The 11,553-nt window shown below is 44.7% G+C and overlaps 1 protein-coding gene across 1 annotated transcript; it reads right to left on the reverse strand.

Annotated features, from left to right (window-relative positions):
- Positions 1–5,929: 5,929 nt before the first annotated feature.
- LOC135116022 (uncharacterized) lies at positions 5,930–8,850 on the reverse strand. The gene is made up of 4 exons (XM_064033242.1): positions 8,358–8,850; positions 7,281–7,970; positions 6,656–6,876; positions 5,930–6,400 (listed from the first exon to the last, which is right to left on the reverse strand). The coding sequence occupies exons 1-4, from the start codon at positions 8,848–8,850 to the stop codon at positions 5,930–5,932; spliced, it is 1,875 nt and encodes a 624-aa protein (XP_063889312.1).
- Between the last annotated feature and the right edge of the window lie 2,703 nt (positions 8,851–11,553).

Here is an 11,553-nt window from a genome sequence, read left to right on the forward strand (position 1 = left end):
TTGCCTGTCTCCATCCTTCGATCGGAAAAAAAGCAAATAATTGACCCAATATGATTACTTTTATCCAACAAACAATATCACAAAGCCTGGAAGACCAGCAATTCACTTTTAAATGGCATAAACTTCAAGGAGCGAGTGGTTAAGGCTGCTGCGGTCTCTGTAAGGGATACATTGCCAATGAAATGTACGACACTTTCTTTGGGCAGCATGCCAGACATCTCCACTCGTCTGTTCTTCAGTGGTCAAGAGGGCAAAGCTCCGAGGAGCTAGAATTCCAAGCCCTTGTGACAACTGAAAAAGATGCCTATAGGTGTCTTCAGTTCTTCGCAAGCGCCTCAGAAACAGGCATTTTCCGACACGTTCCTTTTGCACACGTTTCCTGTGCAAAAGGAACCTTACAACTACCCCGGGTCGCAGGCTTCCTAAGTGCTTGCGAGAATTGTGGGCAGGTGGAGTAGAGGGAAAGAAGCAACCACTCATGGGGAGTGATGCAAACATGTTAGATGAAAACAAGCTAATGTGCATGTATTGTTTTAAATTAAACCTTTAACATGCAGAATTACCTGCATACAAGTCAGTCATGAATGAAAACCATTATTAAAACTTTAGCGTGAATTGTTTCATATTAAGTGAATAGCAGCATTTGCTTACAATGGGTGAGGAACAGTCGAGCCTTCCAGCGGCGAGCATCATTTGGTCGGGCAGGTAAAGGTGTCTGAATGACCTTCTTGTCTTGGGCCACGACTTCTAACACATCATTGTGTTCTGATACAATGCCATAATGTAGTGTGGGATCATAACTGATACTGTAACGTTGTTTTAAGTACCCCTTAAGTGTAGAGCGGTTCTCAAAGAACACGGAGCAGTTTCAGGTAACTTAAACAAACACTACAAAATCTTTTTTATTTTTTTTTCTTAATATTCCTTAATATTTTTGATATTTTTTTCATATATTACAATACATCAAATTAAAATCAAAAGTCAGGTATGGTATTGTATTCTAATTAAATCATGTTGTATTTCATATTAGTATTGTTTGTAATATTAGATAACACTATCGTAATTTGTATAGGGTTTGTTGATAGTATTATCTTCATGTTTAGCAATCTGTTTTCAAATGTTCAGCCACTCCAAATCCTCCCTCAGCCACAATCATAAAAAAAACATCATGGCACAGAACACAGACACAGAGCCTTCACCATTCACTGAGCAAGGCATAGCTCAGAAGGACAGTAGCGACACCCCAGCCATGGAGGAGAAGTATGCCTCATCAGAAGAAGAGGAAGATGTGGACGTATAGGAGGAAGAGGAAAACCACGTAATAGACCAGCAGGACAATGTGAGGATCGGGGTGTCCATTAGGAAGTCTGACAAGGACACATGGCCCCTTACAGGCGACACACTCCATATTGGAATCAAAGATGGTCAATATAAGGTGGGTCACGACGCTGGGAAAAACGATACAGTGGGGGTCATAAGAACCACAAGGGCCCATTTGACAAACTCTGCAGATCAAGGGGACACCATCCCCAACAGCCCTCTCTCTGCCCACTTTCTCCGTGAACGGCGGGGAAGAAGAACCCGCTCTCCCAGGAAATGATGCAGCGTCTCCAGGTAATCCAGCACAACGTACTGACTTGGGACACACGTAAGTTTGACTTATGCAACACATATAGACAATTTGACCCAGACCTCATACTTATTAACAGTCATGAATTAAAAGACAATGCAAGACTTAAAATCCCTGGTTTTAGAATTTATCAAAAAAATATCTCTAATGAAGGAATAGACGGTGTGGCTATCACGATTAGGAAAAACATAAGACATAGGATAGAGGATGATTTTCTATCAGAGACTCCTGCCGTAGTAATAGTCTCCAGACGGCCCCATTACGGTAGCCACAACTTACCTTCCCCCCAGATGACCTTAGATCTCCCACCCCGACTTCTTAAGATTTCTTCACTGACAGAACCCAGTTTTCATAGTTGGTGACCTAAACGCTAGACACCTGACTCAAGGAACAAGTACTAACCAAGTAGGACGGGACCTCCTAGACTACTTGAGACACCAAACAGCTCACCGTATTGGACCAGATTTCCCAACCTATTATGGACCCCACTCCTCCTCATCTCCCGACATAATCCTCACAAATAGAGCAAACTATCTTCACTAATCTATAAATCCTGGCCCTCTAATGACAAGTGACCACATTCCCATTATCTTAGACATCTCAACCTCCCCTGTTCTCCCTTCTACCACTCCCACTTAAGCCTACAACGAGACGAATTGGGAACGGTTCACAAATGATGACAGTCTCAAGATGACAGACCTACCGGACATTTCACACAGTACACTAGAGGGCATAGATCACGCCCTTCAGGCATGGACAAATACAGTAAAAAGTACTGCAGATCACCACATACTGAAGAGAACATACGCCATACAGCTATGCCCCACTAGATGAACACAAATGACTAGGACACAGTTCAACGCTCTTAGAGAACAGGCAACCAGGACTGGCTGGACATACATCAACTACAGATGATACTCACAACTCAGACTGGCACTGCAGGACACCAGACGTGAGGAATCTAGGACGCACTGGGGCAAGAGACTGGCTGGCTTAGCCACCAGCCATAAAGACCCCAAGGTGTTCTGGAAAAAGGTGAGGTTCCTATCAGGACGCTGAACCACAACTGACCTGTACCTCATAGACGAACATGGACAAAGACACTACATGGACAAAGAAAAAACACAGCTGCACACCACCTGGGAACGTGTTTTCCAGGAAGAGGAAATAGATGATACAGATGATGATGACATAATGGATTACCTGAGACACCGTATTCAGGAGACAATCCCGTTTGATGCAGCACACTCAGCAAGGTTGCAGGGTGACTCCCCACTCAGCTGCTGGATATCATCTCTGGAGTTGGCCCGGGCCATCCAGTCCACCATAGCCACCTGTCCAGGTAGGAGTGGGATCAACAAGACGATCCTCTCAAAACTCCCGGACAGCATCAAGGATCGCCTCTTGGAGATCTTCAATGCAGCCCTGTCAGCAGGTTACTTTCCTGACGACTTCAAGGAGGTGGAGATGAGGATGGTGGTAAAGCCTATGAAGGTCCCTACCCGCCCAGACAGCTACCATCCCATCTCCCTTCTGGAAGTCCCGGGAAAGATCTTTGAGAGGACCGTCATGAGTAGACTCCAGAGCCACCTGGATGGAAACAACTTCTACAACCCCGAGCAGTATGGATTCAAGAGAGGAAGAGGCACCACACACGCCATCACAATAGATATGGAAATGCTTGCACTCCATCAGGCATCCAGATTCAGATGCCATCTTGTTCTCCGGGATGTCAGCAAAGCATTCAACAAAGTGTGGCATCTTGGCCTTAGGTACAAGGTGTTACAGCTGGGTCTTCCAGACCCAGTAGGCAAACTACTTTGCGACTTCCTGGAGGCCAGAACAGCAAGAATAAAGGTGGGGAATTTCAGAGGCCCACCTTTCCCCCTTCAGACTGAGGCCCCCCAGTGTAGTGTCCTCTCCCCTACGCTCTACAGTCTACACGATATATACAAGCAACTGCCTGGGCTCAGAGGCTGGCACAAACGTCCAGTATGCGGACATCTCCCAGGTAGTGTTTTATCCAGGACGGTCCAGAAACATGCTCAATGCCTGCACCGAGAGAGAGATCACCAGAGTCAACAACTTCGCGAACATCGCTAAGTTCACAGACATCCCCCTCGCCACCAGAACCCCAGTCCCTCTCCTGGTTGAGAGTGAGCCAGTGGAATTCTCCCCAAGTGGCTCCCTACTCGGTCTACGAATGTAATGCCACCCCCCCCTCCGGTTCCCCCCTCCTCCCTCCTCCTCACCGGTCCGATCAGAGCTCTAATGAGACGAGGCAAGGATCTTCACGGTGAAGAAGAAAAAAGAAGAGGAAGAGAGAAGAGGTGAAGCACGCACACACACAAGAAAAAAAAAATTTTTGATTGGTAATGGTTCTCGCCTTTATCGTCATGGCCAGAGGGTAGGGAGAGGTTAATTATCACACAGTACCTACAGTGTGGCTTTATTATGAGGATCGAAAAATATAAAAATAGCAAAAATAATTAAATGAATAATACTGATGGGATTCTTTGGGTTGACTGACCCACTATGACACTTTATCGAGAGGTTAATCTAGAAAAAAAAAAAAAAGGCACTTGAAATTCTGGTATGGCATATACACTTATACTCCGTTACTTAACACTACGAATACACAAGAAAATAATTACTTTTATAACTCCTCAAGAGTACCATTGATTCTGGGCACCGTTATATCCCTAAATAGCGTCACAGCCTTCATCCATCACTTCTCTACGGCAATAATATTGCTCACAACACATTCACAGTAGACTATATTTGACTAAAGAAACATTACATGGCTAACACTTTCCCAAGACTCTGTGGCCTGTCTCCACGTGGGACCAACACCGGCTATTTTATCTGTTGCCAGAGGGAAGGGAGACGCCATTCTGTCAACACGTACAGTCACTATATCTTCACTAGAGACATGAATAATAAACATGAACACAGTAATATTCACTTCTAAATAAAAGAAAAATCAAATATTTCAGAGCTACAAGACCCACCTGTTGCCAGAGGGAAGGGAGACGCCATTCTGTGCTCTCCCCCTCAACACCCACCCCCAGGCCTCTGAAGTTATTGGAACCTTAGCTAGTTCTCTCTCTCTCTTCTTTCACAAGTAATTTTAGTGAACCGTGAGTTTAAATAAAAATGCAGGAATAATTGGCTAGCAAGGTGAGCATATAGGCTGGACATTAGTTGAAGTTAATAATTGAATTCTAAATTACTAACATATTTTATAAGCTAGGGAATGACACCTTATGAGTTACTGGCAGGCTGACGCAACATGATGTAATCCTATTATTCGTATTACCACTGATTAGAGAAAACCACAGTTGAAATAAGTAAAGACTATTTATAACAAATGTTTCAAGACTTCTAAATCACTCCCACGAATACACGCCTTATAAATATACTTTTTCATATAATTACTAAACCTTTAATTACCGCTATTATCCTCCTCTTCACCGCAAGCTACAAAAGAAAACAATTATTGGGGAGACTCAAAGAAACAAAGAAATAATAAAAAGGAGCGTTACACACGCCCATTCTCCCAGAGTTAAACTCACGGTGAAGAATACATGCAAAATCCTACCTATACACTTTCCCTATCCTATCCATACATAAGGTCTACTAAACAGCTGACACTGACTCAACCACTTACCCTTGAGTCGCCTGACTCGTACATTTCTTCCCGTAGGAAATTGTACCAACACCTTTCACATACAGAATACTTACAGGAAAAGAGAACTTGGACCCCAGTCACCCTCTGCTCTACGGGTAATCTATGGAGAAGTCACCTGACTAACTCCGTCACTCTCTTTATTCCCCGTCTCATAGAAAAGGAATAATCTATTACATTCGCAGCATTCGACACATTCGCCAACATTCACACAAATCATTCCTCTTACTACAACGAAGACTGGGGTAATACGTCCTCAAGGGAAACTTAGGACCCGTTAGAGGTGATGACTGTAACTTGAGGAGGAAGTAACCAAGTACGACGTTCCCTGGAAACCTCACTTCTCGAACTAAAGCCCACAAGAATGGGGTACACTTCCCCGAACTGAAACACATAAGCTACCATCTGGTATGAACTGTTTTGACACGATGAGAATTTGGGGACGACTTTCCCGAAATGCCCCACTCTATTTGTGGCTGAGACAGTGTCACTGACCTTCGAACACTTGTGACGGATGAGGATTTCCTGCTCTTAACTCACTTCATTCCTAACCCTCACATCCTATACATTATAACACTGTTCACTTCTCACTCCTGAGTTCGTGCATCACATTAGCACTCCTCAATAAGACGTCTGGGAGGTCGACGGCGGCGGGGAGGGAGGTCTTGATCCTCCTTCTCCTCCTCCTCAACACATCCGTCTGAATAGTTCTCCTCCAACTCCGGAATAATTTCACTCCGGCTCACATACGGTTTCACCTTTTCTGCTGCTCTTTGTACTAACTTCCCAGAATAGGGGTCCTCCACTACATACAGTTGACCGTCCCAGATTACCTCACTCACTCGATATGGTCCTTTCCACTTAGCATTCAATTTGGTAGAGGTACCAGGCAACGGAGTTTCTGATTTCACCCACACCAAGGACCCAACTGAGACCTTTTCATCACGTCGTTTTCTGTTCGCCACTGCACGGTACCTCCTCTGTGACGTCACACTAGCGTCTTTAATCATGCGCTTAAGTTGCTGAACGTCACTATCTTCAGACTGCACCGTCAGGAGAGGCGCCGTGACGAAACGAGGTGGCTGTCTTGCGAAAAATGCTACATATGGAGAGACCCCCGTGCTGCTATGTACTGCCAGATTCATGTGTGACTGACATTCACTGAGAAGGGCGGGCCACCTTAACCCTTATACTGCGCAATTATGATTTCAGGATAGCTGCAGGGTGCGCAAAAAATGGCAAAAAATCAACTTGCTTGAAAACTATCTTTGATCTTTTGAAACTCAAAGGAGACAAGTAGAGCACTGAAATGTGAAATAAAAAATGAAAAAAAATACATTGTGTGGCAGTGATGGATGGCTGAAGTTCTTTGGAAAGTGGCTGGGGGCCAGCGACAGGGGAGCCGGGAAGGTGTCAAAGAGATCATTTTCCTGTTCTTTCTGCCAGTGTGAATCATCAGAAAGTGTTGAGAGTGATTCCTCAGAATCTTCTATCAATGGTGTCAATGGCATATTACGGGCTTTGCCTGGCAGTGAGGCAGCGGCAGCGTGCTCCTGACCTTGAGAGGCAGGAATGTGTTTACAGGATTTCTTGGGCTTTCGCACAGCACCAGAAGTTGATTGCTGTAAATAATCTACATCATCAGGGCCTAGTCCAAGCTTTCTTTTTACTATCTTCTTCTTTTTACGACATCTGCCTCCCCCATGGCCATGAATGTGGGAGCCAGGAGGCTGGCCAGCATCGGAAGATGATAATGAATTACCGTCTTCCATGACTGCCTAAGGCTGACTGAGACAATAATGCCTATATGGAGCGAAAGAGAGATGATGTTGCCAAATGATGTTCATTGGATTTTACGGTGGCTGTGCGGGAACTTTTGAAATGCAGCTTAGAAAACCTGTCATCTTAAGATGTCTCGCGCAGTTGGTCGAACAGCATCTTAAGATGTCTGGCGCAGTTTACGGGTTAAAGGGTAACCCTTGCACATTTGGGACAGCACGGTCTTCAGGGTCCGGTGCATTCTCTTGATGAGTCCATTTGACTGGGGGTGATAGGGAGTGGTGTAGAGCAGTTCTATCCCATGAAGACCAGCCCAGGTTCTTAGTTCTCGTCCCGTGAACTCCAAGGCATTGTCACACAGGATGGAGAGTGGCCGGCCAAAGTCAGAGATGTATTGGGAAAGCTTAGCTACTATACCCTGAGCATGTTTTGTTTTTAGAGGATAAAATTTTACATACCTAGAGAAGTGGTCTATGATGGTGAGGATATACCTTTGACCTTCCTGTCCGTTGGTCATGTCAGTGAGATCAATGGCAATCCTCTCCAATGGCTGTGACACTATAGGTAACTCTCGGTATGGCTGTGACATTCCTCGGTTGTGTTTGAATTTTTGGCAGTTTAGACACTCTTTAAGATACTGTATTACATCCGACTTAATAGTAGGCCAATAAAACAACCCTTCTGCCTGCTTGAGGGATTTGAACTGCCCAAAATGTCCTGATTGATCATGAGCAACTTCTAGTGCCTTTCTGACTAGGTGTCGGGGTACTACTACAGTGTAATTTAGACTGCCATCTTTGGTCTCTCTAACATAGTGCAGCACACCATCCAGAACTTCAAACTGATCAAGGGTTGCCTTAGCAATCTTTCGCCCTGGCAACACCCCACCCTTCAAGTAGTCTAAGAGTTCATTCCAAGTTGGATCTTCGCGCTATCCTTTAATGAATTCCTCTCGGGTTAGGCCTAACCAGGTAACGTTGGGTTGATGTGTGATAAGCCTAACAGGACGTGACAACTGATCAGCCACTACATTATCTTTTCCCTTTACATACTTTACGCGAAAGTGATACTCGCGCATTTCCAGCATCCACCTAGTTACTCTGGGCGACTTAGTCCGCCTACGGAAGATAGTAGTAAGCGGTTGGTGGTCGGTTTGAATCTCAAAGTTGGTTCCCCAAAGGTAATGGTGGAAATGACGGCAAGCTAACACGACAGCTAACGCTTCTTTGTCGGTGACTGAATACTTCTGCTCACACTTACTGATCTTCTTAGAATAGTAACCTAGAGGTCGGACACTTTTATCAGGTTGAACTTGGTGCAGTACCGCTCCTACGCACTCATCGCTAGCATCTGTGACTAAGACCAGAGGAAGTTCAGGTTGATAACTAGCCAAAATGGGCGTTGACATAAGTTTTGTTTGGAGAGCCTCGAATGCAACCTGACATTCATCCGTCCAACTGAACTTTACATCCCCTTTCATGAGATTTGTGAGAGGCATGGCTATCTTTGAAAAATTGGGTACAAATTTCCGATAAAACCCACACATGCCAATAAATCTCCTAACTTGCTTGACATTTTTAGGTGGAACTTGTTCTCTAATTGCTTCTAGATTTTTCTGATCAGGAGTACTTCCATCCTTAGAAACTCGGTGACCTAGAAATTTCACCTCCTGCTTCACCAAGTCGCACTTAGTCAGATTCAGCTTGATACCTTTCTCCTCTAACAAGGCGAACAGTCTACCCAATCTTTCCATTAGCTGGTCGAAGTTCTCAGCCCATAGAATGATATCGTCTAGATAGTTTTTGACCCATCCCTCATGCAACAAAGGCGTCAAGATTTCGGCCATCTTGCAAGAAAAGATTGCGGGTGCGCAACTCAGTCCGAACGGTAACCGACGGAAATGATAGTGATATTCCATCAGAGAAAGTTGTTAGATCTCGGCTTTCCTCATCCAAGACTATCTGGAAGTATGCATCCTTTAAATCTAGTGTGGCATAGTACTGGTGACCTGCCGCGACATTGACCAAATCCTCAAGCCGAGGTAATGGGTAAAGATCCGCAGCTAGCCGTTTGTTCATCTGTCTAAAATCCAAACACATTCTCTTACTCCCATCAGGTTTGTTCACGAGGACAATTGGAGACAGCCATGCTGCACTCGAAGGTTCAATCACACCTCTCTCCTCCATCTCCACTAGCATTTGAGATACTAACATCTTAGCATGTTCAGGATAACGGTACATAGGAGATTGGCAAGGGTTTGGGTCGGACACGGCAATGTGGGCAGGTTCACCCGAGATGGTGCCTATGTCCTTCTTTTCTAACATGAACAGCTTCTCATGTGATAACACTACATTGGACAATTGTTTTTGTTGATCATTCGCGAGGTGAGCCCAATTCTGTTGATTAATGAGTCTCCGCAAACGTTCTGCTCGGGTACCATTTCCTTCTACCACATCATTCTGAGGTTCCAACTCATTCTCAATACGGGTGTGGCACACTTGTGAGGATGTATCCTCGACTGGACCAGAATATTTCTCATAATAGGCCAATACTGTACCTGTCTTTAGGAACTTATGTACCTTGGACAAATTGTCTACAAGTACGGGAATGGTTTGGGTTTCACTGACTTCTACTAACAACGGGCAGGTTTGAGAAGAATGTCGAGATTGAGGATATACCAACAGACTCGATCCCGAGTGTTCATCAACCTCAACCTGAATTACTTTACCCTGATGGGGCTTCAGATGAACCATATCTTTGAGCTGAACTCGGCTCTTCTCTTCACATTGAACGCTCATGGGAAGAGATTGACAAACCCTTCCTACACAAACTCGAGTCTTACGGACATGAGAAACAGAATATGAGGTTCCTCCCCAAAGCATCATCTTCTCCCGCAGATTCCAAGTTAAGCTTGACCGCTGAATAACATCACAACCTAGCAACAAATCTCTTTGGAGGTATGAATCTGGCACTACTGAAATCCACTGTTTGCACACTTCTTGATCTCCCACATGAATTTCAACTTTTACCATCCCAAGAACTTTTAACGGATCTCCATTTACCGCTGATAATGATGGCAAACACCTGGATTTATCTACTTCAAGACTCAGCCTACGTACCGTACTTCGCCGGATTAGGGTTACACAACTACCTGTGTCGAGTAACGCAGAACAGAGTTTACCACTAACTATGAGGTTGAATACAGGTGATAGATCTTCTCGGCCTAGTCATTGAGTAGAATCACCAACTGATACGTTGGGTGTTCCTTCTGTCAATTGTGTGTTACGGACTGACTGGGATTTCTTGGGAAGGGCACTTGTTCTCCCATCATTTTTCTGGGGAACTGAAGGTGTCCGTGGGGTTTTTCCCGGGCATGTGGGATTACCCCGACGGCAGCCGTACCTCCTACAATCGAAACAGTGTCCCCTTTCTGGTTTCCTCCAACAATCTCTCAGGGAATGAGTTTCAGTTTGGCAAAATGCACAGAATTTGCGAGGTGACGAAGGTGCTTTGGAGACACATGACCTACTTATTTGTTGTTGCAACTGATCTAGTTTAGCAGCAATTTTTGACAAATTATTTTCAGACTGGGGAGAGGAAATATCTGATTGGATGCTGGCTAAACTCTGCGAGTTACTGCGAGAGCAAGAACGAGAGGTATCCTCCCCAGGATGATTAGGAACTGAATTGACTGACGCATGTTTTTGCATTAGCAAGATCCGTTCATTTTCTACATGTCCAAGGAATTTGTTCAAGGGAATATTGTCATCCATGAACGTCTCAAGAAGATCTTTACTGCTCTTGGGGAATCCCTGCAATAACTTATGTTTGAGAAGCTTGTCTCGATCAGGTAGAATTTCACCATGAAATGTCCCTCGGATAGCTGCATAGTGACATTTGAACTTGTGAACAAAGGATTGAGGGTTTTCTAGCCAATCATAGTGAAAAGAGTCACTCTGTCTCCAAGCTTGATCAAAATTCAGGTCCACGCCAAACTCTTTGGTTAGGTATGTCTTACAGTCCTCCCATACCTTTACTTCTCCCTGTCTTTGCGCTGTGTGAATCATAACCGCCAAGTCCCCATCAACTCGCGACTTAGCCACTTCCAGTCTAGCGTCTGAATTACTTGTGCACCGCTCAACCGACTCGAAAAACATCTGTAACCGTGCCGCTGAGTTTAAACGTTGCAATTCGTCCAACTCTAAGATCTTAATGTCACTCGGCTTGACTCTAACCTCTGAGGTTGACTTCGCAGGGGTACTTGTCATGACTGGGGCTAATGGCATGGAATGACTAGGGAGTGAGGTTTGAACTTGCAACTGACTGTTGGAAAGAACGGCTGGAGTACCTCCTCCCTCTGGGGAAACTGCCCTACTCAGCGAGTCCTCCAATCCATCAATTCTCATTGACATATTTTCAAGTTTAGCCACCATAAACTTCATTGTATCTATCATTA

The sequence above is a fragment of the Scylla paramamosain genome, chromosome 30 (genome assembly GCF_035594125.1).
Source record: "Scylla paramamosain isolate STU-SP2022 chromosome 30, ASM3559412v1, whole genome shotgun sequence".
NCBI lineage: Eukaryota > Metazoa > Arthropoda > Malacostraca > Decapoda > Portunidae > Scylla > Scylla paramamosain.

Bases quoted from the DNA above. Each gene is read 5' to 3' on its own strand.
- LOC135116022 (XM_064033242.1), bottom strand. From the start codon at position 8,850: ATGGAAAGATTGGGTAGACTGTTCGCCTTGTTAGAGGAGAAAGGTATC. The intron at 7,971-8,357 runs GTAAGTGTGAGC...GGGTGTTGCCAG, and splicing joins TTACTATTCTAAGAAGATCA to GGCGAAAGATTGCTAAGGCA. The intron at 6,877-7,280 runs GTAAACTGCGCC...CTGCCTCTCAAG, and splicing joins CAAGGGTTACCCTTTAACCC to GTCAGGAGCACGCTGCCGCT.